Here is a 25,261-nt window from a genome sequence, read left to right on the forward strand (position 1 = left end):
AAGAGTCCTCTTCTTATTCACAGCATCCCTTTAAAGCGCCTGCTCAGAGGCAGTGCTTTTACACTGTAGCATATCTTACCTTTGCCTCACCGTTACCGACATTTCATCACTTTTAACTGAAGCCTGTGTGTGTGTGTGTGTGTGTGTGTGTGTGTGTGTGTGTGTGTGCGCGTGTGCGTGTGTGAGAGAGAGAGAAAGAGAGAAAGAAAGATAGTGATAGAGATGCTCCTGCTTGCTTGACCATTTGCAGCTACAAAGATATAAGTGTTTTAATCACAGAAGAATGAACACAAATTAAGGTTGCCATATTTTATATTATATATATACAGTGGGGGGAAATAAGAATTGGACACGTCAACATTTTTTTCTGTCGGCTAAATATATTTCCAATGAGGTTATTCACATCAAATTTTCACCAGACATCAGTATTGACTCAAGAAATCCGCAAATATAAAGAATTCACAACATTAAAGTCCATAAATAAAGTTATGTGTAATAAAGTGGAATGACACGGGAAAAAAGTACTGAACACGTTAAGAAAAAGCCATTCTCCAAGGCTAGGTCAGACAAGGAACCAGCTGAAATCCGTAAGTAATTATACCTCCTATCTGTGCAAGTTAATATCAGCTGGGTTAGTAAATTGATGGTTTATATAAAGGCTTTTCATTACCAAGGTGTCACACAAGAAACATCTCATGATGGGTAAAAGCAAAGAGCTCTCCCAAGACCTTCACAATTTTATTGTTGCAAAACATATTGATGGACTTCTGAATCCTCCAGTAAGCACCATTGGGGCCATTATCTGCAAATGGAAGCAACATCACTCCGTCATCAACCAGCAACGCATAGGAGCTCCTCGCAAGATTTCTGACCAGGGAGTCAGAAGAATAGTCAGAAGAGTAGCCCAAGAGCCAAGGAGCATTCAGAAAGAGTTCCAGACTCCACACTTGGATGCAGTAGGTACCACTGTCACAGAGAAAACTATAAGCAATGCACTCCACTGCTCACGCTCACCTCGCAAGACTCCATTACTAAAGAAAAGGCATGTTGAAGCTTGTTTAATGTTTGCTACAACTCATTTGGACAAGCCTATGAAATACTGGGAGAGTGTAGTCTGGTCAGACGAGAGCAAAATTGAAGTTTTTGGCTGTCATACTACACACCATGTTTGCAGAAGATATAGCACTGCACATCATCCTAAAAACACTATACCAACAGTGAAGTCTGGAGGTGGAAGCATCATGGTGTGGGGCTGTTTTTCATCACATGGTACTGGCAGACTTCATATAATTGAAGAAATGATGAATGGAGCCCTTTACCGGGAGATTCTTGAGAAGAATCTGCTGCCATTAAATCTGAGCGTAACAGACATCATTACGTATTGCTATACTACTACTACTACTACTACTACTACTACTACTAATAATAATAATAATAATAATAATAATAATAATAATCATTTCATACAGGGTGGCAAAGTGGTTTAGTGGTTTAGCACATTTTCCTCGCATCTCTGGGGTTTGTGATTCGAACCCTACCTCCACCCTGTTTCATGATCTCCCCGCACTTCTAGGGTTTCCTCCAGGTACTCCGGTTTCCTCCTCCAGTCCAAAGACATGATCTGTAGGCTGATTGGCATTTCCCAATTATCCATAGTGTGTGAGTGTGTGTGTGATTGTGCCTTGTGATGGGTTGGCACCCCATCCTGGGTGTCCCCCACCACGTGCGCCGATTTCCCTGGGATAGGCTCCAGGCTCCCCCGCTACCCTGTGTAGGATAAGTGGTATGGAAAATGGATGGATGAATAATTCACACAGGTTCAGTTACCACTTTATCCTGGTCATTGTGCTGATGGATCTCGAGGCTATACTGTGGAACACTGAGAATGAACTGGGAATACACTCTGGATGGAAATGCCCGTCACCATGCACACACCTAGGGGCAACAACGCATATCCAGTCAACCTCCAAGCACTGTCCACTTGGACATGGTGAAAACATTTAAAACTCCACAACAACAATAACCCAAGCTCAGGATTGAACTGGAGACTATGCAGCTGCAAGGAAGAAACAAGGCCTATGGTGCGGTGCCACTCTCTAATAATAATAATAATAATAATAATAATAATAATAATAATAATAATAATAGAGACCTCTTCCATTATCCCCCAAGTAAAACATTACTTCAATACAATCAAAAATTAAAGGTACTCAGTTAAACTACCTGTCATTGTTAAGGTCTTATCATGTAGCTTACATTAATAAATACATGTCCCTTAGAGAAACACTATAGTTTTCAAATAAACTTACACCATTTGTAGCTTTAAGGGAAATACATGCATGCACTTATTTTCCCTAGAGGGTGCAAGCAATGTAACTTTATTAACTAGGCTACAACCTTTTGCTGCCCCCACCATGCAGGATATTGTGTATTCCTCCTTAACAGGATCAGGAGGATTGGAACTGGTCAGTATTCAATGCAATGCTGCTTTCTTCTGTAGGGGCCGCAAATGTGATTACTGTGAACTGTTCAACACAAGCTGGACAATGTGGAGCCTGAAAGAGGCAGATTTCTCTTTATTATTCTCTCTGTGTAAGGTTTGGGACAAACACACCAACACACACACACACACACACACACACACACATATACAGTACCTACAAGCCGGTGATTATGAACTACCATACATGAAACATACGGACACACACAAACACATACAACAGGCCCGGGAATACATACAGTAGCACTTGAAAAAATGCAATCATTGCTCTCAAGCACCATCTGTGATGAGGAAGCTGCCGTAAATGGAATGAGTGTTCAGTAGTCATGGTTTCATACTCATAATGAACCTGGTGGCATTGCATTCTGATGATGATTTCATGGAAAAGCCTGCAATGACCATTTGTTTCTCTCTCTCTCTTTCTCTCTCTCTCTCTCTCCCTCTCTCTCTAAATTCATTTTGATTTCCTATGAGTAGTATTATCTGGATTCATTCACCCATGCTCGGATATACAGTGTCATGGTCAGTAAAGACCTAAAATTTACATTAATCCTATGATTCTAGACTTATGGGACACCCTGTATATTCTTTCATTTAGTTCTTAATTCAAGACTTCCCATACAACAGAATTCATTTAGTTTGAATTTGCACTCTGTACTTGGAGAATTAATTCTGCTTTTTTTGGCATGCTTTCATGATTAAGTGAAAGAGTGAAGGCTGATGGTGCATCATAAGCCACACAGCTGGCTAGGCGTTAGGATGTGGGGGCTGATATGCAGGACTTAAAGGATAAGGCCACATGTAGATGGGGAGGTGCAGAGGGCACAGGGACACACAGCTGAGTCGTTTGAAAGAGGAGGGAGGGCTCCCTGGGGATGGCAGGATGGAGGAACGATAATTACATTCGGTAAGGCCACTCAGGGAGATGCAGAGGAAATCCAATGAGTGGTGCTTCTTGTATGCGAAATTGCCTTTGTTGCAGAAGAGCAGCTGTCACTTTAAAATGGGTCAGTCAACCATTTTGGCTTCTATTTTTACGGTTTAGGTCCTTGGGCCTTTAAGAAAAGATAAGGTTGATAACTTGGCAGGCAGTCACTTAGGAGTCTTAATTTCAGTACAATGATATGGCTGATAGAAATGTCAATAGATTATTGGCTGAATGAAAATGTCAATCATCAAATGCCAAATCAAGGATATTATGCACATGGTTTATTCTTGGGGGTTTTTTCTTTCATAATTGCATATTGACTCTGGACAGTGCAAGAAATAGATATCTTAGCATATCAGGATATCTTGAATAGAGGAAAAATTATCTAATATTTTCTCATTATGAGACTATTATATAAAAAAAAAGACCACCATTTACAAATTTCAAGCTTAAAATGGACTTCTTTCTATACATAAACAGTATTATCTGCCAATAGAATAAGACAATTTCCAGCTTGAAATGAGTAAAATATAATAAATAAAATAAAAATAGTTACATTTGCCTATATTCAAGATATACAGTTCACCCTGGGTGAATATGAGCAAAGAAGACTGTGAAAAATTGTCTTTGTGAAAAAAGAAAAAAGGCTCTATTCTCATCCAAAAACAAACTCAAGTGTCTTCAGTTTGCCAGACACTACTGGAACTTCAAATGGGATCGGTTTCTATGGTCAGATGAAACCAAAATAGAGTTTTTGGCAATAAACACCAGAGGTGCCCACAGTTAAATATGGTGGTGGCTCTTTAATGTTTTGGGGCTGTTTTTCTGCCAAACGTCCGGGCCAATTTGTTATGAAGCATGGCATCATGGACTTGAAACCCTTAGAAAATCTATGGGGTGAACTGAAGAGGACAATCCACCAGCGTGGACCTTGAAATGTGAAGGATCTGGAGAGATTCTGTATGGAGGAACAGTCTCAGATCCCTTACCATGTATTCTCCAACCTCATCAGGCATTATAGGAAAAGACTCAGAGCTGTTATCTTGCCAAATGGAGGTAGCACAAAGTATTGACTAAAAGGGTGCCAATAATTGCTGCACACCTATATTTAACAAATATATATATTTTAATAAATCTGTGTTTTGTTTGCAATTGTTTGATATCCACGAGTGCAGAGTATTTTTGTGAATTTTTTGAACAAAAGATCAAAAGGTTAAACAATAAAGACAATTTTCACAGCCTTCTTTGCTCATATTTACCAAGGGTGCCAATATTAGTGGAGGGCACTGTATTTGCAGTAGAATGAATTACGTCGTCTAAAATTATTTTCAGGACCTGAACACTGCATCCCTTTAACCAGCCTTAATGTGACTTGTTGGGTCAACTTTTTTTTTTTAATCTTTCAGTTCACTGTAACAAACATAGAAATATATTCATATATAGATACATATTTTAAAATCTATATTAAATATTCATTGACTATTCTATTTATGTATTTCAAATCTGACTTTGGACCACTAAGCAAGTTCATCACATACTGTATTGATCTGATGCATTACAACACCAACTTAATGAATTAACCAAACATCTCAAGGACCCAAATCTTCAAAAGTGAGCTGATTCTAATTCAGATGTGTAAAAACCACTGCTCTCCTGCCAGGAGCTACCTCCTTCCAATGAGCACAAAAACACTTTGCTGTTTTTCTCTCCACTCTGGTCATGGAGAATCCTGATAAGTAACATCCAGTTGTACATCATTCAATGGGTTTGCTTTATTGTCTTGTCGATCATGGTCACCTTATATTTACACGAGCAGTGAGTTAATCAATCTCATCCAGTCAATCACACTGGTACTATATTGCCTTTTTGTAACCACACGGTGTCACTCTGGTACTTGTTTGAGTTCCAGGGAGCTTTTTACAGTGCCATGATCCCAATATATGAACCTCTGAAACGATCTTCTCAAAGTTGACAGGGTCGTGAATATATTCTGGCATTTATTTTATGCTATTTATGGTTTGCATTCTTGTACGGTGTCATCCATATTGGAAGTGCCCAGACTTTGCTTCTTTAACTGAAGGGACAAATTTAGGATAAAAAAAAAAAATGAAAAATTATCACTGCAGCTGAAATGTTGTGCTGTTCTGAAATATGTTCATACCTGAGGATTTCTTTGTAAACACTAGTCATACCATTGTAAATAAATCAAATAGCTAAACTTAATTAATGGCGAGTATCACATTCACAATAGAGAAAATCGTGAAGGTTGTAATGGATGCAATAGTATAAAAATCATGTGGGTCAGTGACGAGTAGATTCTAACTTATAAAATCACCAATGAATATACCAATAAACCAATATATGACCAATAAAACTTATGCAGTTGTTACGTTATCAACAAACCCTGTGTAAAGAAATAAAGCTGTGCAGTTACTCCTTCATAAGTAAATACACCCTGAAGACATACATACGATATATATACAGTGGATATTAAAAAGTCTACACACACTTGTTCAACTTGCAGGTTTTTGTTAGATAAATACATTTTTAAAAAATAAATAAAACCAAGTTCAATAATATTAAGACTTTTCCACCAATAAATGAGCTGCAGGAAGTACTGGTTGCACTATATGTGATTGTATCCTGTATTCTACACATGTCTAGGTTATGGGGTAGAGTGGCTAGACAGAAGCCAAAACATACATACAATCACCCAAACCATATATTATGGTCTGATTATGGTTGAACTTCTAGGCCTTAATTCCAAACGGTATATCTGGCACCTCACCAAAAATACAGAGGTTTTAATCAAGACAGAGAGAATCATGAAAAGTTTGAAATTTCAATTGATTTTGGCACAAAACCTTCAGGCGTCTGCTAGAAAACTGAAGATGAAGAGTTTCACCTTCCAGCAAAACCACAACCCAAAGCATACATCCAAATCACCGTAGGAAGGACCTCAATAAGATCAATGTTGTGGAATGGCCCAGACAGACTCCAGACCTGAATCCAATTGAAAATCTGCAGGGTGACCTGAAGAGGACTGTGCACAGGAGCTGCCCTTGCAATTTGACATCTCTAGAACGTTTTTGCAAGGAAGAGTGGGAATATATTATTATGGGAATATATTAGTCAAGATATGCCAAGTTGATAGACTCTTAGCAAAAAGACTGAGTGGTGTAATAAAATCAGGTGCTTCAACAACGTATTAGTTTAGGGGTGTGCACACTTATGCAACTAGGTATTATAAGTTTATTTGACTATTTTGTTCCTTAAAATGTTGCTGATTGTTTCTCACGTTCTTTTAAGAGGTTGCAATTTCACATTAAAGGCGGAAAAAGTTCTGTTTGTTTGGGTTTTTTATTTTTATTTTTTTACATCTGCCATATTAACAAGGGTGTAACAAACAGTAACAAGGGCTTGAGAATTTGACTAGGAAGAAAATGTGACGTCTGTAATGATCTGAGTATAAATACAAGTGAATCCCAGAATCCCAGTAGGTTTTGGTATATTGTATTGCAAATCTCAGATGAGTTCAGATGTTCCGTACATGCTGTGACTGAGTTTGCGCAGTATGAGCAGTCAATATTCTAAAGCTAAAAAGTTACTAGGTTCTGGTAAACTCCAACTTAGCTTTTTTTTGGATATGTATAACATTGGTAAAATCACACAACAATGTAGAGGCCTCTGTAGTAATTAACACACTGGTTAAGTAGAGCTTTTAAACAGACTATATAATATATATATATATATATATATATATATATATATATATATATATATATATATATATATATATATATTACACTTTATCAGACTAAAAATAATCAGATGAGAGGTTATGCTCTCCACCTGCAGAAAGTTTGCGTTCCAAAGTTTTCCACTTTGTATTACATTCATCCCTAATTACAATGTGCATCATGTTTGAACATTTTGATTTAATATACAATGAAGCAAAGAATACATTTTAAGATTTAAAACAATTTAGAAAAAATATTCTTCCTAAAAGAAAAAGACAAAAACACGGTACACAATAACAGCAATAATAATACTAATAACAACATTGTTATTAAGTCTGAGATCTGGGGAGTTTGGAGGCCAAGTCAACACCTTGAACTCTTGAAGTCATGTTCCTCAAACATCAGTAATTTGTGTTAGTGTAGCTCTTCTGTGGGATCGGACCAGACAGGCTAGCCTTCCGTTCCCACGTGCATCACTGAGCGTCGGGCAACCATGACCATGTCGCCAGGTTCACCGGTTGTCCTTCAGTGGACCGTTGTTGGTAGGCATAGCGGGAACACCCCACACGACCCGTCGTTTTGGAGATGCTCTGACCTGGTTGTCTAGCAATCACAATTTTACCCTCGTTAAATTAACTCAGATCCTTATGCTTGCCCATTTTTCCTGCTTCCAACACATCAACTTCAAGAACTGACTGTTCACTTGCTGCCTAATATATCCCACCCCTTGACAGGTGCCACTGTAATGAGATAATCAATGTTATTCACTTCACCTGTCAATGGTTTTAATGTTATGGCTGATTGGTGTAAATATGGACTTGTATGGCAAAAATATACATCTTCTACAGATAATAATAAAGTTTTTTGTCTTTAAAGAAAAATGTTTAACAGTTTTTCAAACCAGCATATCACAAAATGCATTCTGGGACTACCAGGGGCGTAGGAGAATGGGGGTGGTGGGGGGTCTGGGATGGGGAGGGGGGCGTTAGTGCTTGCTACACTGAGATTTCACCATATCACTTAAATGTGTGACTGTGACTCTGTTTTTGTTGTCTAATTTATCATTTTTAAAAAAATGATTCATACAGCCAGTAGGTCAGCAGGCTGCAATATATATTTTGTTACTTGGAATGTCAAGTCCTTAAATCACCCTGTCAAACGTAGAAAAGTACTTTTCCATTTGAAACAACTTAAAGTGGGGATCATCTTCCAACATAAAACCCATTTCTGGAACAGCGAGTGGCTAGGTCAGTTATATCACTCTAATTTTAATTAGAAATCTAGGGCTATGGCAATTCTTACTGATAAAAATATCCCATTCAAGGCTTCAATGGTCGAGGCAGATCCCGGGGGTCAGTTTGTCATAGTAGTAGGTAAACTTTGTGATATATCAGTAGTCCTGACTAATGTGTATGCACCAAATTATGATAGCATGTCTTTTTTTGTTTGTTTTTTTTTTTTTACAAACGTTGTCTTTAGACTACCAAATCTTGACACACATTATTTGATATTAGGAGGAGATATGAACTGTGTAATGTCCTCCTCTTTAGACAGCAGTTCTGTCAAAACTACCATCTAAATCTAAATCAACACATACCATTAAATTATTTCTCGACACCAATGGGATATCTGTTTGGCGTTTTCGCAATCCTGGCGCTAGAAGCTATTCTTTCTTTTTATCTGTTCATCAAACACATTCATGTATAGACTATTTTTTGTTAGAAAAGGAAAAAGTGTGTATTTGGGGGAGGGACAAAACCTACATTTTGAAATGTGGGGGGCTCTTACACCTATGGGATCCACAGTTGTGAGTGAGTAGCCTTGTACACTTTTTGTGCTCATGAAAACACGATCCAGTAAGCATTTGTCCTCTGTTGGAAAACAGACATGAGTTCACTATTCGATCGACCAGGCGTCTGCTCCTTGGTGCCCCCCAGTAGTTTCTGAGGCTTCACGTTCCAGCTTACTGTCCCAGAAGCTCCAGCTTCCACTTCCACAGGCACTGCTCCTGTCCAGATGTGTAATGTAATATAGTGTTGATTATTTATTTTGCCAGTAGTTTGGTAAGCTATTTTTCTGATTACTATTACATCTAGAGATTATTTCCATCACTTACCCTGAGGGAGGTCGATAATTTGGTGGACCACATTGAGGATCTCCATAACGGCTTCAAGAACAACTTCTCCATCCACCTTCACCATGGGTCCCTCTTCATTGACATAAATAAATAAATAAATAAATAAATAAATAAATATTAACAGTCATCGAAATGTTTATAGTAATAGATATGGAAATATTAGCTGGTCTGTGGTGTTTCACTGTTCTCCAGTGTCCCGTTACCTTCTTCCTCTGTTTTAGATGACTTCTTTTTCTTCCACCAGCTCAATTTCTTCCCCTTCTTTTCCTCTTTGTTGGGGTTATTAATTTCATTTCCAGCTTTGGAGATGTTCTCCTTTATCCAAGGGAGATCATCATCACCTGCTTCCTCTGTTTTAGATGACTTCTTTTTCTTCCACCAGCTGACTTTCTTCCCCTTCTTTTCCTCTTTGTTGAGGTTATTAATTTCATTTCCAACTCTGGAGATGTTCTCCTTTATCCAAGGGAGATCATCATTACCTTCTTCCTCTGTTTTAGATGACTTCTTTTTCTTCCACCAGCTGAATTTCTTCCCCTTCTTTTTCTCTTTGTTGGGGTTATTAATTTCATTTCCATCGCTATCATCACTATCCACAGAACTGAAAAAGCAAAACCTCATTTTCGCTCCCTTGTGTGTCTTGTCTCAGCACAGAATAAATGAAGCGTTGGTGTGTAAGGATTTAACTTCACCTTTACCAAAGTGACATCATATTCCGGAAACTATGGTGACGAGACGATTCTATAATTCCGTATTCTACTTGGAATTCTATTGTGGGTACTGCTTCCACAAAAACAACAAACCAACACTTCACATATATACAGTCCCATACACAAAAATATTTATGACACAGTTCAGTAGTGCATTTAATCATTTTACAGTTTTTCTGTATTCTTCACCCTGGCATCTTTATTTGCACTTACAGTAGATCTTACAAATAGAAGTACATTCACTACATATATATATATATTCACAATTATTCCCTCCATGCTCATCTTGGACAGAAATTTGAACACTTTAAAGAAAACATCTTTTCAAATGTGTTGATTTTGCCTTGTGCTTTAGATTGCTGTTGCATTATAGAACACAACTTCATTTCAATATAAACTTTATGGAGCTTACAATTCAGTGGCACAGTGAAGGTGCAGTAGAATTGGCAAAGCAGAACAAACACAGTATTGCTGCTTTTAACAGTCATTTCTTTACTGTACAGTGAGGACCCTATTGTACAATAAATCAATTTTTTTTTATTATTAAATTAATCAGTTGTATCAATAATGTCCATAAAATGAACAATTTGGCAACTTTGATAGACAAAATTTGATTAAACGCAAAGAACATACCCAGTCTGTCATATGTCATATGATATATAAGTCTTTAGCTGCCAGTAATAGTTGTATAGAACAGAATACCTGTAAACTAAAAGATTCACTCCCTTTACCAGCAGAATGGCTCAGATTTATTCCCTTTATTGCAAGTTAATAAAAAAAAAAAATCCAAAAAGGCTTCTCCATTAAAAGTCACCACCTGTGACCTTTTGTAGACACTCTGAATAGGACTCGTGGTCCAGAAAGTGCACAGAACAGACCTGAATGGTTTTACACTCCTCTGTACAGGTTACAGTGTCATTGTAACTGACCATGAAGTAAGTGAAGTACTTCTGGAATTCTTTGCTTTCTGGTGCCTCGAACTTTAGTGCGAGTTCATGCAGGCTTTCTGGCTGAATGTCTGTGATACCAAAAGCTTTGGTCATGATGTATTCAAGTCTCCAATTGGGCTTTTCTTCCTGATTTGCTTCAGTGAGGTTCAAGTAGAACTGCCAAAGATCCTTTAGACAAAAGATGAGAATGTGTTTACCAAAAGGACAAAAAGTAGGGCAAAACCCACCTCTATTTAAGCACGTAAGCGTGTGTTTGATGAAAATGACGACAGAGTGCATAACCCTACAGTACATTCACACCAGCACTCATGCTGCTTGTAGGTTGTTTCTTGTGGGCATGTATTGACCACTGTTTCTGTCACTGATGCACTGTCCAGCTTTTTGAGGGGCTTTTTTGTTTGTTTGTTTTGATTTCGATGAGAAATGGAGACAAAATGTTAATAATGTAAAAAAGAAAAAAAAAAGAATCATAAGAATTGCATTTTTTTATATATATATATAGTTCTGCCCTGAATAAGCTTTTTCACATAACAGATGTTTACATATAGTCCACAAGACACAATAATAACTGAATTTACACAAATCAACCAGTTCAAAAGTTTACATACTCTTTTTATATGTTAAATATATAGGTGTTCATGAGTCCCTTGTTTGTCCTGAGCAGTGAAACTACCCACTACACTAAGAGTCAGGGGGGTGTAAACGTTTGAACATGATATTCGGTGTAAATTGTTATTATTTTGTCTGGACTATTTATCATAACATACTGGAGATACAATGTCAAACATGGCAGCATCGTGTTCATTAGGTTTTCCATACCTGTAAGCCATAGTCTTGGGAATTGTAGAGGTACATGCGGACACCAGGGTTATTCGAATATTGCTCTAGGAAACTTCTGTATGGGGTCACAGCCGGCGTCACAAAGATGGAGTTAACAGGCTTCCCTGTAAATGATTGCAGATTTACAACTTGGTATCCAAAGAAATTACAACTTAGCAAAGAAGAATGTGAGAAACTGCCCAAAAATAGGTGTGCCAAGCTTGTAGCATCATACTCAAAAAACTTGAGGCTGTAATTGGTGCCAAAGGTGCTTCAACAAAGTATTGAGCAAAGGCTGTGAATACTTATGTACATGTGCTTTTTTTTGTTTTTTATTTTTAATAAATTTGCAAAGATTTCAAACAAACTTCTTTCATGGTGTCATTATGGGGAATTTTGAGGAAAATAATGAATTTAATCCATTTTGGAATAAGGCTGTAACATAATAAAATGTGGAAAAAGTGAAGTGCTGTGAATACTTTCTGGATGCACTGTGTGTGTGTGTGTGTATATATATATATATATATATATATATATATCTTTTGTAGTTATATATATATAACTACAAAAGACCACAACAGGTTCCACTTCTGTCAGGCAAGAACAAGAATCTGAGGCTATAGTGGGCACAGGCTCACTGAAACTGGATAGTAGAAGACTGGACAAAACATCACCTGGTCCAGTTTTGGTGAGCCCGTGCCCACTGTAGCCTCAAATACCTTACTTCTAATTCCTGCATGAAATTAAAATCTTACTGGACTCTTAATTTCGCACTCCATACATAACATGATTTTATATTAATTTATCATTCTGTGTTTTTTTTTTTAAGCAGTTTTCTGATCGCTTGGTTCCAATCATTACAAATCCAAGTCCCTCTGGTGATACATTTTTGTACTTGTCCTTTTGTAATCCCATTCTTTAGTGTAGATGATGATGGGTTCCCTTTATTTGACTTTTAGTTCGACATCATGACTTCCTTGTTGAGGTATATAATTTAACTGAAGCCCCAGTAGTAGGGAAGTCAACTCATAATCCTAAAAAGACACTCCAATTGTGTCTTTTTCAAGTCAATATTTCATTTTAATTTTGTTATAACTGTCAAGTACAATAGACATAGTCACGAAACAGCTTTACGGAAATGTATATTTAGACCCATATCGAGCAACTCCCTTAGACGACATGAGGAAGCAACCTTGAGAGGAACCAGACTTTAAAGGGAACTCATGATCTTCCGAGTGAAAACATTCCAGCTGATAGCAATGTAGAGAAAAGGCAAACTGCTCTAACTTTGATGAGCTTGCACTGTGAGCATATATATTTTATCTCCTCCAACAGTCATGGGTAGTTTAGTTGTTCCCGATAGGGTGATTATGGAATTATCTGTTTAATATATTGAATAGTCTTCTTTTTAGGGGAAATATGTTACCTTTACGATCCAGAAGAACCATCATGCTATCTCGATGAGTGTGACCATAAAACTGTCCCTGAATAATGTCACTGTAGTTGCGGAATATATTCACAAGTCTTTCGTTATCACCCTCCCTCATGGCTGTGGTGTTTTTAGCATATGGCAGGTAACCAACTGGGACATGAGCGATCACATAGACCTGTGAACACAAAGGAGATCAACATTTTAAAAGCATGCATGTTCGTATTATCACAAAAAAAATATTTACATAAAATTCTATGAATATCAAGTACACATGTAGTAGCTAAATAATTATCTGGAACTAAAATGAGTCCTGAAAGTGCAAAGTTCATCTTAATGAATGCAGTATTTAAAATATACTGAATTGTCTGTACCTTCTCCATGTTCTGTTTGGAAAGCTCCAGTGTGTCTTGCAGCCACTCATACTGACCAGCTGGGTCAGACATGTTCACCGTTACTTTGTTGGGACTGTAGTAAAGGTTTGTGTTCAGGCTCACCAGCCGGAGTCCAGGCTTAATCAGCTGAGAGTAAAAGCCCCCTTCAGAAAATAATTATCAGTGTGAGAAAGCTATATAATGTATACAAATATATATATGGTATCATCTTAGTAATTAAAATTAGACTGAGCCTTATTTCTTCTCCTAATGCTTATATCTCAAGTAATCATGTTTCTGTCTACGGACTTATACTGCATTATATACACTATGCACAATACAGCACTATAGAAACCATCCAACCAGGGCAAGTCAATAGTGCTAAAATACTAAAAACAGGTAAAACTGCATTGTACAGTGCTGTGAAAAAGTCTTTTTGTTTGTTTTTGTGTATATCTCATACTAAATAGTTTTAGATCTTCAAAAAGTTATCCAACACCTATTACCAATGTGGAAAAACTAATTGCCCCTGACACTTAAAATCTGGTTGTGCCAACTTTAGCAGCAATAACTGCAACCAAACGCTTCTGATAACTGGAGATCAGTCTTTCACTTACTTACTAGGACTAGGATTTACTCCTGTGCTTTGGATCGTTGTCTTGCTGCATAATCCAGTTGTGCTTGAGTTTCAATTCAGGGACTGAAGACCGGACATTCTCCTTTAGGATTTTCTGGTAGAGAGTAGAATTCATGTTTTCCTCAATTATTGCAAGTTATCCAGGCACTGAAGCAGCAAAACTTCCCCACACTATCACACTACCTCCACCATGCTTGACCGTAGGTATGATGTTCTTTTTGTGGAATTCTGTGTTTGGTTTATGGCAGATGTAACGGCACCCCTGTCTTCCAAATAGTTCCACTTTTAACTCATCAAGCCACAGAAAATTCTCCTAAAAGGTTTGAGCATCATCAAGGTGTGTTTTGGCAAAATTCAGATGAGCCTTAATGTTCTTCTGGGTTAGAAGTGGTTTTCACCTCACCACTGTTCCATGGATGCCATTATTGACCGGTGTCTTTCTGATAGTGGAGTCATGAACAGTGATTTTTATTGATGCAAGAGAGGCCTGTAGGTCCTTTGATGTTGTCCTTGGCTATTTTGCTGGATGAGTAGTTGCTGTGCTCTTGGAGGAATTTTGCTGACTTTTTCCATTTGGAGATATTGGCTCTCACTGTGGTCCTTTGGAAGGATCAGCAATCCAGAGCCTTTGAAATAGCTTTGTCATCAAGCTTCAATCATTTAAAAGCTGTATTTCGTGTTTACTCAGGTTGACTTTGTTTTAATTTTTTAAACAATTTAGTATGAGATATACACAAAAACAGAAGAAATCAGGATAATTTTTCACAGCATTGTATATGCATGGTGATCTGAGAAAACATATTGGATGTCGCTGAATTCTGGCAAATAGTCAACAATGGCCAAAAAAAGCAGAAAAAAAACAACCGTCAGTCAGCATAAAGAAGTCTTTGCTAACTAAGTGTTATTTTCTCCCAGTGAATGTGATGCTTTGATCATGTTGTTGGAAAGCTACATGCCTAAGCAAAATGGACATAATATCCATCTGCGCCTCAGTCAGAATGAAATCTTTAAATGTAATTTTATACTTTTCCAGTTTTCAAAGTAGCCAGATGTTAAAATGCCGGAACATTTTTTGTGGTTAAGATGCATGCAAACAAGAAACACATTTCAATTCGGGAATACTTAAGAAAACATAGGAAGACCTAACAGAAAAACCAAGGAAGAATCTGAGAGCATGAGCTGGAATAACTTAATACTGATAAGGTGTTCATAAGAAATGGCGAATATCATTCAGAATGTACCTTTACGTAGAGTAATGAGGGCTTCTGGTTGTAGCCATGGAGACCAAATTCTGGCTACAGCCTGGTAAATGTCATTTTCATTCACTGGAAGTTGATCCTGATACAGAAAATTTATTTTACAGTTTGAATAATAAGCTGACACACCATGATTTATCTGATTTTTGTAAATATACAAAAAGTCTTGAAATATTGAAGGATTGAGTGTAAGCAACAACCCAGCCTCTAACTGGAAAGGTAGACCATTTAAATAGTTTTTTATTTAAACCATTTAAATAGTCACCTACACTCTCCCCAAGTCTGATTTTTGGGGGAGCAGTGGTGGCTTGGTGGTTAAGGCTCTGGGTTACTGATCGGAAGGTCGGGGGTTCGAGCCAAGCTGCCACTGTTGGGCCCTTGAGCAAGGCCCTTAACCCTCTGTGCTCTAGGGTATCATGGCTGACCCTGCACTCTGACCCCAGTTTCCTGACAGGCTGGGGTATGCGAAGAAAACAATTTCACTGTGCTCTACTGTATATGTGACCCATAAAGACTCATTATTATTTTAAAGTGGAAAATGGAGACAAATCTTGGATGAGTCTCCAACTTTGTTACAGCCAGTTCATTTAAGATTGCAACATAAAAAAAGATAGTTGAGTTAAAACTGAAAACAATAGCTTGAAATTTCTTGCAATTCAGCAGCCATAACCTACTATGGAGGATGTCTAGCGTTAAAAAACACCAGGACCACACAAGAGCATAGGAGATCACAACACCACAAAAGGAAATAAAACGTTACAGTCATAGCCCTTAACTTGACCTTTCTTTACGCCACAGTAAGAATAACTCTGCTTCAATAAGGTCTGGCCTGACACAGAGGAAAGAGGTGTAATACCTGTGGCCAGTAGTCGTGGTTGCCCAGGGCAGGGTACACTGGCAGCTGAGGGAAGAACTGCCGTATGGTGAGAGTCATATTGCTGATCATATTTATCACAGTGTCTGTGGACAGCTTCTCTGCTGGCACATGTGGAGGACTGTCTCTACAGAAAAGAGCCTACATTTAACACAAGTTCTGCTGTGGATTCAGGTGAGTAAATATGCTAATGCAGCATTAAGTGCATCATTGTAATTTATTAACCAGAGCATAAAGAGAAACTCCAACTTCAAACATACTGAATATATTTATTAGAGGCACCGATATCAGTTATTGGCAAAAGATCCACACAGATAGTTGTTCTCGGTTGCGTCCGTTGTGTGAGCGGCTGAGAAAGGTTCTCTGTCATTATACAGTATGAGAGTGGTCTCTAGATGCGAAATAAAAACTAATCACTGACTAATTTTGTTGTGTTATTTGAAGTGTTCTTTGATTCGTTTTGGATGTCTCTATTTTTACTTGTTATTTGAAGTGTTACTTTTTCATTCAGTTTGGATATACATCTTTTATTTATTTTAATATTTTTTTTAAAAAGTTAATATATTAACTATTAATTTATTTCATGGCAGTGGTGCAGTGGGCAGTGGTGGCTTAATGGTTAAGGCTCTGGGTTACTGATCGGAAGGTCAGGGGTTCAAGCCCCAACACTACCAAGCTGCCACTGCTGGGCCCTTGAGCAAGGCCCTTAACCCTCTCTGCTCCAGGGGCGCCGTATCATGGCTGACCCTGCACTCTGACCCCAACTTCTTGACAGGCTGGGGTATGCGAAGAAAACAATTTCACTGTGCTCTACTGTATATGTGACCAATAAAGACTCATTATTTAATTTTTATTTTAAAAAGTACGGTACATTTAGCTATACGAACGAGACTCGGTTCGGTGAGTGAGCGATCTATGAGATGACGATGGTATTCACGATAAAAGTTGATCTGTTTAAGCAGAGTGTACAGTCGAGGAGTTGACAGAGTTAGACAGGCTAAAGGTAGGCAGTTGGGCTGGGACCAGTGTATCAGGTAAAGCGGCATTGTTAGGAATTTTAAACACCTCAATTTTACTGCTGGCTTCAAAAATCTGTTGTGGTCCAAAACTGGTGAAGGGCAGAGTGTGACTAACAAACACTGCGGATGGAATCATTTACCTGTGGTCTCTAAGAGAATACCTGCAAGTTGTGTGACTAATAATGAAGGCTCTATATATCCCAGAAATGCCTCTGCACCTGATATATACTCATACCGGGAATTCACACTGTTATAGCTGTGCTAAGAAAGATCCACCACCCAAATAATATCTGTGGTCTTTTTGTAGCCCCTTTCCATTGATGGATGGAGTAGAGGAGGGCAGACAAATTGATAACAATAATGGACGACATACAAATTAATTTTAAGTGCCATACAGGCTGGAAAAGAAATTAAATTACAAATGGAATGAAACTCCAGACGAAACGTCCTCATATGTATTATATTAGACCTTTTGTTTGCTATTTGGCAACAGGAAAGAAAATTTAGTAAATTGAAATCTCCTACCCAGTCCAGATAATAAATTCAGGCTCGAGGTCCACACTTTTCATATAACTGAAGGCAGACAGAATTAGCTCGTAAGGAGAGTCACACATGAAATCTCCAAAGATTCCTGGGTCGGATGCAGGGAAGCCCTTCGAGGAGTAGCACACTTTGGTGTGATCTTCCGTGATATGGTAGGTAGGATCGATGTGCAGGTCTGAGATATGCCAGAATTTACCTGTAAACAGAAACAATGTTCTATAACGAATAATGCCAGTTTTATTTCTTCACTGTTAAACCATCGGCATTGGTAGCGCAGCAGATTACAGCTCCAGTGTTTCTGATTCGATTCTCAGCTCAGGTTACTGTCTATGTAGAGTTTCGCATGTTCTCCCTGCTTCTATATGGGTTTCTGATTTCCTCCCACTTCCAAAAAAAACCATGCAGGTACGTGAACTGGCTATGCTAAACTGCCCCTAGGTGTGAAGGAGTGTCTGAATACATTGATTTAATTGACAGGTATAAGAATGGAATTAAACCAGGCTTAAGTCAGGTTAAAATCTGGAGACGGAGAAAAACAAAGAAACAGCCAATAATAAAACTTATAATAAATAAAAAATAATAAATAAATATATAACTGATCCAATTTAAATGCAAAAGAACTGCCTTTTACAACAGTGAAGACAGAAAAAAACCCCAGTTTTTTATGATATCCAATAGTAGAAAAAAAACATTACTTTAAAAAATAAAATAAAATCTTTAATTTATTACGTATCCTTTATGGAATAAAATCTATTAATAAACAAAATCATGCTATAGGCAGAAAAAAAATGTGTCTAGGCGATGGATGTATTATTCTCACCCACCTCAACCCCCCCCCCCCCCCCCGCAAAAAAAAAACCCCACCACCGTGCTGTTGAATTCTCAAATCTGATTGGTCAGAAACTCTTGATAAATTTTCTATGTTTATATTAATATTTTAATGTGCTTGTTCTACTTCGTTTCTATAGTAACATTTTATTTACAGGGACTTGTGTGAAGAACAACGTACATAATCTAAGCCTAATAAACAGATTAGCTGCTACAACCTAAGTGATAACAGGAACTAACTTTGTGCTGTGTTCCTTTCCACACTGTATACGTATCTATACACAGCCAAAACGTACTACGTCGTTGTTTAAATAAAAAATGTTAGCCGTGGCAAACTGTTGTGGTATAAAAGGAATGAAACACTTCAAGATGTGCTATTCTTGGAAAATATGCAACTTCAGGATGACATTGCATCAGCCCAGATCACACCAACCCATTGTGTTGTAGTCCTAACTTAAACTGAACTGCTCCAGAGTCAGATATTGCTCAGTGTCTTCTACCATTCTGTATAAAAGTACATTCATTGAGTAATGGATATTAATTCATTTCATCCCGACTGCTTATGAAGCTCTTTACATTGTTATGAGACTAAACAACTTTCACTTCTGCTGCATGTTCCTTGTGGCTTCACGAGCTCAAACCTACAGAACAATCCTTTCTCTCTTGGTCATGTGACCATGTGCTATAAAATCGAATCCCAAACATCAATTTATACCCCTTTTTTGTTGTTGTTGTTTGTTTTTAACTTTTCAGTAAGGACAAGCACAAGTACTTCAGCTTGTACAGAAAGCAGGAAAATATAACTCTGCATTTTGTGTATTCATTACTGATTTCATTTATTTAATTTCATACCAATGTGATGAACTTTTTCAGCAGCTACTTTAGGATGCACTGAGGTCATTGTTAGTTAGGTTTATTAAATGTAAACTTTGTGTGTGTGGGGGGGGGGGGGGGGAGGGTCACTGACATTTCAGGAATCTGGGAAAAAAAAATTTTTTAATAAAATATTTTACATAAACACAATAGATATATTTGACAGTTTCGTTTCAATTCTACTAATTCGGTAACAAGTCAATCCAGAGACTTAGTGGACACGGCACAGTTAGTCTAAGCTTAATAATAAATGGATAAAAAATATAACAGATATGTATATAATCAATGATATTATACACATATCTCTTATAAATGATATGAAGGAGTCTCCAGTGCAAGTGCTTTTAAAAGGCAGTTTTATATCCATCCATTTTCTGTAGCGTTTATCCTACACAGGGTTGCGGGGGAGCCTGGAGACTATCCCAAGGGATTCTGGGAATGAGGCACCATGGATGGGGTGCCAAGCAATTGCAGGGTACAATTGAACACTTGAACACCCTTTCACACACTACAGGGCAATTTAAGAATCCTGATCAGCCTATAACGTGTGTTTGGACTCGGGGAGGAAACCGGAGTACCCGGAGGAAGCACAGGGGGAACATGCAAGCTCTGTGCACACAGGGCAGAGGCGGGAATCGAACCCCCGACCTTGGAAGTGCGGGGCAAACGTGCTAAAGCCTGAAGACAGTTTTTCAGCTGCATTGATGTGTTTTATTAACTTGAAGAGAGAGAGAGAGAGAGAGAGAAGAGGCTGGTGAACTATTGACTATTACACCTACTACAACATGATAACAAGAACTATCTTGTTTTACAACATTAAATGTAACTAAGTTGATTTAGAATATAATTTTTTTTTTCAATTAACATTGAAATGTGCTGTTATTAAAAAATTAAACTTTTTTTTTTGCAGTTGCTGTAGTGTGGGTGATAACAGTAACTCCACATCACACCACCCAGTTGTTGATTAATTTTCTATAACAGCACATCAAGCTGTAAGGGGGAGAAACTCATTACAAATGTGAAAGTCCAAAGGTTCTAGTTTGTTTGTTTGTTTGTTTCCCACCCCTTAGAAATGCTATTTCTAGCATGATAAAATATTTGACTGCAAATTTAATAACATGACAGTTGATCTTATTGAGGGTTCTTAAGGTATAAAAACTACACAGAGGTACATGGCATTCTGGGGATTTGTATTGTATCTGAACTATAAAGCAGCACTCTGATCTGCAGGAGGTGAAGCAGAAACATTATACTTACTTATTTCCAGTAGGGGTCTCTCTCTAAAAACATGATCTCTTGGTGCAGCACAAATCTGCTGATACAAAAGCGAAGCAATCCAGCAAAAAAGAATCAGTCCCATGACTTCACTTAACACCGCTCAGGTCTGATCCCGCTGCTTCTTAGGGCAAGGTCGGAAAAACCAAACCGGAAGTAAACAGAGATCACGTGCTTTCATTGTTTAACCCGCAGTTCTGGGAACAGGCTGGCTGTTTATTTCGCTGGAACGACTAAATTGCTTGGTTTCATTCAGCCGCTAGAGGGCAGTGTATTCATTTCTGTCGTTTCTCACGTAGAAAATCATGTCGAAATAAGATTGGTGTTTATGTACGAAACACTGTGTCAACATCTATACAAGGTTTATGACTGATCAGCTCCGCTATACTGTCTTTATGTTTTAAAATCTATAATAAGATAAGACTTTATTCTTATAAAAGTATAAATCTTAATTCTTGGGAAATTTCTTGTCAACAGAAAATTACTACAAACAGAAACAAAAGAAAAGAAAAGAAAGAAAAGAAAATGGGGGGGGGGGGGGAGTATAGAAAGAGCAATAATAAACATATGAATAATAACAAAAATAGCGTTCTTATACTAGTTCCAAAGTTATACAGTTATTAGTGACCAGAGTAAAGTGCACATTATGGATGGGCGATATGGACTTAAAAATATATCACGATATTTTCTGGTATTTATTGCGATAACGATATCAGTGACGATATAAATATAGTACCGTGCTCCACTGTTTTTGGCTACAAGTGATAGCTGTGATCTTGAGAGCCTCAGAAACACAAACATTGATCTAAAAATAAAACTTCCGTATTTCCGATTTCCGTAACCAAACCAGTTTCAGACTGTAGACGTAGCTCCTCGTTTAGCGATAAACTCCTCCTCAGCTTCACGTCCGCCTTCCGCCGTACTCGTTTTCGCTCTGCACGTGAGCTGCGAACGGGTCGCGTCAGAAACTCGTCATCAGCTAGGCTTTATTGTTATTATCGTGGGAAGACTAATTCTTATTGTGGGCAGAATTTCTACCGGTATATTGCAAACGATAAGATATCGCCCCGTCCCTAGTGCACATTGTACATTTTAGTGTTTTCCCTGCTTCCAACACATCTGATTCAACTAATCAGCTAATTAACAGCCCTCCCTGAGTTCAAGTGGGTGTGGTAGAGTAGGGAAAATGCTCAAATGTTCAGGAAGAGAGGGTAGCTACTCTAAGACCAGGGTTAGTCAAGTTGTAAGTTGTGTGATAGCCACTGGACTTTTTGTGTGTCCATGAAGTTTTGATTGAAAATGTCGACAATATGATCTCTAGTAATAACCGAAGTTGAAGGTTTGTTTTCTAATAATGGTTTTTCTAATAGTCTTGGTTTCTCAGAGTTCCGAAATTTCCCAAACTGCTGTGGATCAGAACCACAGAGTCTAAACTGCTTTTTCAAGTAAGTAGCTTTAGATTGATGCATTTCCTGGGTTTTACACCAAGCTAATTCTTTATGCCTTCACTGATTTGTTGTAAGTCTGAAGCCAAGTCATGAGAGAACTCTTAATTAGTGCATGCTTATTAATAACATATCTAAAAGGCTCTCTATACAAGTTTCAAGCATCATTCACATTAGGGACCGATGTGACTGTCATTTGACTTCAGCCAGGTAAAAAAGGGTTTTTTTTCAATACTTTTTGATTGATTGATTATACCATATAGTTTCATAAAATGGCTTTTGCAACTACAGGCTACAAAACAATGGAAAGGTCATTACAAAATACACTCGAGTAATATATATGGCGCGTTTGTAAACACCATATCAATCAGAGTAGCCTCTGGGGCATCGGGATCACAACTGGTGGTATGAGAATTTGTTGAAGGTCCAAAGTGTCAAAGTGTTTAGTTATTTTCTCAGACGGTTTAAACACATCACAATTAAGGTTAACTAATAAAACGAGCTGATAGAAGGTGATAGTACCCAGCCACTGACAGGGAAAAGCTAATAAAATGCTATTAAGAAGTATTAACTTAAAGTGTTTGGGAGTGAATTTGGCTCGAACAACTGATCACTGAATGTTCTTTAATAAAACAGACACTTCTCCACCCTTAGGCAAATTATCTCCCTTAAACAGCATTATATATTTGAGATTAATCAACAGACTTCTGCACCCTTTGATCTTTCATTGACCAGAAAGACTTCTGGTTTAGAACTTTCAACCCATATTTTGCATTCATCCATTTTAAGTACTAAGCCTTTTGTTTGCACTGATACATAAAAACCCCAGTATTTAGGGACACCACCGTCAGTGAAAAGGCCAGGATGGACAAACAATATCAGAGCATACGCAATAAAGCATAAGAACAGATGAAACACTAGATTGTGGTTTAATAATGATTTCAGAAAAGATCAGTGAACTGTAGAGAGTGAACTGTAGTCATGTGTCATTACATAGACGCAACCACACATTGTAACGATCTGATTTGGTATTTATTTTATGCTTGTCTTCTGATGGAATGAAATTAGTTAGAACTGTACTAATAATACCTCTCATCTCTATATTTGGACACCATCTTTTTAGGACATGTGGATATTCGCATTAAAACATGCTTCTAGGCTGATAAGTGGTCCATCATTTATACCGCCTGATAGGTGAGGGTGGCTACAGTGTCCTCAAAGGTCAGTGTCTGCAAAGTGCAAAGAGCAAAGAACAATATATTACCACATGCTATTCAACAGCCTACTGCACTCTCAGCCAACTTCACAAATGGGAATTCAAGACATTCTTACCATGACCATGTTTTTACCACTGATCTCACGAACAAACGTGGTTTCTTTATCATCCCACGTCTGCACCTGTACAAGTTTGCTTCCTTCCAGGGTTACAACATTCTAGAAAATAGTTAGGCTTGTGTTTATCTTATGGGGAGATTTAAAGCACTGATTATTTTACTATACGGTGCCTTGAATAAGTATTAATCCCCTTGAACATTTCCACATTTTATAGTGTTACAACCTGGAACTGAAATGGACTTAATTGAGATTATGTCATTAATCTACAACCCCTTCTCTGATTAATGCCATCCTTACTTAGTCACTGACTTTTGCTGAACAATCACCTCTAGTCAGTTTTCTTTCTTTCTTTCTTACTTTCTTTTTAAAGAAACAACCCATAATTGATACCCAGACTTGCTTTGATAACTCCTCAGTATTCATGATGCTGTGGACTTCGTTCAAGTGACTTGTGATGTGGTGACTTCAACTGGCTGCACCAGAACTGATCTACAGTTATATTTGACCACATTCAGCTGATCCTTTTATCCAAAGCAACTTGCAAATAGGACAGGATACAACTGAGCAATTGAGATGCAACTCACAACCTTTTGATCAGTAGCCCAATGGCTTAACCACTGAGCTTTCACTGCCCCAGTGAAGGGAAATACGCAGTCACAACTATTATTAACATTTAGCTAACAATATTTAGTTTCCCTCAACTTCAGTATTATAGGCTATTTTGTGATGATTCATGACATAATCCCAATTAAGTCCATTTCAATATCAGGTTGTAACACTAGAAAATGTGGAAAGGAATACTTATGCAAGGCAATTATTTGTGGAAGTATAATGAGTTAACGTTCCTAGTCTTACTATGACAAAGACATAAAATGTCCCAGATATTTATGTACTGACTAGCGAATTTGAGATTTTTACCTTGCATTGTCTGCCATCCTTGGTTTTCTCATAGTACTCTTCACCCAGCCTGAACCAGATTTCTCCAGTATGAATGCTGGTCACTGTTTTAACAACTATATAGTCCCAATCTTTGTAAAAAGTTATAGTTGGTTTAATTATTTGGGCAACACGGATCTGTTCCTCTCGAACACCTGTGAATGCAAGAAGTCATTTTATATAAAAGTAATTTTGGATAAAATTGTTGGAGTAAAAACACACAATAGGTGTAAGAATCCAATTTAAAAACCCTTACCAAGTGCTGTCAAGTATTTGGTGAAATTTTCAGATTTGACAAGTTTCCAACTTCCAATGAATGCATCCATTTTGGTAATATATTGTTTTATTTAATTTTTTAATCGAAGGGGCACAGAACGTATGTAACTATCCTCTGAATTTTTCTTTTTTTTCCTTTTTTTTTTCTTTTTCCAGTTGTGCCTGATTCTTTATACAGTGTGCAGTGGGAGGAGACTGTACCTTTCATGCTTGTTAGTTCATTCCCAGACACCTTATTTCTTTATTAAATTGTGTTAATTATTTGGGTCATTACAGTCAAATAATCTCAATGGGTGTGAACACATACCTCTGGAAAAAAAAAAAAGGGAGTAAAAAAAATTACCACAAAATTACATAATGATGGAAAATGATCATGACTA

The 25,261-nt window shown here is 37.7% G+C and overlaps 2 protein-coding genes across 3 annotated transcripts; both read right to left on the reverse strand.

Annotated features, from left to right (window-relative positions):
- Positions 1–7,346: 7,346 nt before the first annotated feature.
- Positions 7,347–21,133, reverse strand: smpdl3a (sphingomyelin phosphodiesterase acid like 3A). 2 transcript variants are annotated; one of them, XM_053614391.1, is made up of 11 exons: positions 20,872–21,133; positions 17,896–18,109; positions 16,334–16,478; positions 15,463–15,559; positions 13,585–13,748; positions 13,208–13,388; positions 11,782–11,906; positions 9,509–11,130; positions 9,285–9,377; positions 8,932–9,176; positions 7,347–7,908 (listed from the first exon to the last, which is right to left on the reverse strand). In XM_053614391.1, exons 1-8 carry the CDS (start codon positions 20,972–20,974, stop codon positions 10,816–10,818), a joined length of 1,344 nt encoding a protein of 447 aa, XP_053470366.1. In that variant the 5' UTR covers positions 20,975–21,133; the 3' UTR covers positions 7,347–7,908; positions 8,932–9,176; positions 9,285–9,377; positions 9,509–10,815. The 2 variants fall into 2 exon arrangements, with proteins under 2 accessions (XP_053470366.1, XP_053470365.1); XM_053614390.1 differs by having other exon boundaries at positions 7,347–9,176.
- A 2,328-nt stretch (positions 21,134–23,461) lies between these two features.
- Positions 23,462–24,931, reverse strand: fabp7b (fatty acid binding protein 7, brain, b). The gene is made up of 4 exons (XM_053614393.1): positions 24,862–24,931; positions 24,588–24,760; positions 23,667–23,768; positions 23,462–23,563 (listed from the first exon to the last, which is right to left on the reverse strand). The coding sequence occupies exons 1-4, from the start codon at positions 24,929–24,931 to the stop codon at positions 23,513–23,515; spliced, it is 396 nt and encodes a 131-aa protein (XP_053470368.1). The 3' UTR covers positions 23,462–23,512.
- Between the last annotated feature and the right edge of the window lie 330 nt (positions 24,932–25,261).

Source organism: Ictalurus furcatus, chromosome 25 (assembly GCF_023375685.1).
Source record: "Ictalurus furcatus strain D&B chromosome 25, Billie_1.0, whole genome shotgun sequence".
Classification (NCBI taxonomy): Eukaryota; Metazoa; Chordata; class Actinopteri; order Siluriformes; family Ictaluridae; genus Ictalurus; species Ictalurus furcatus.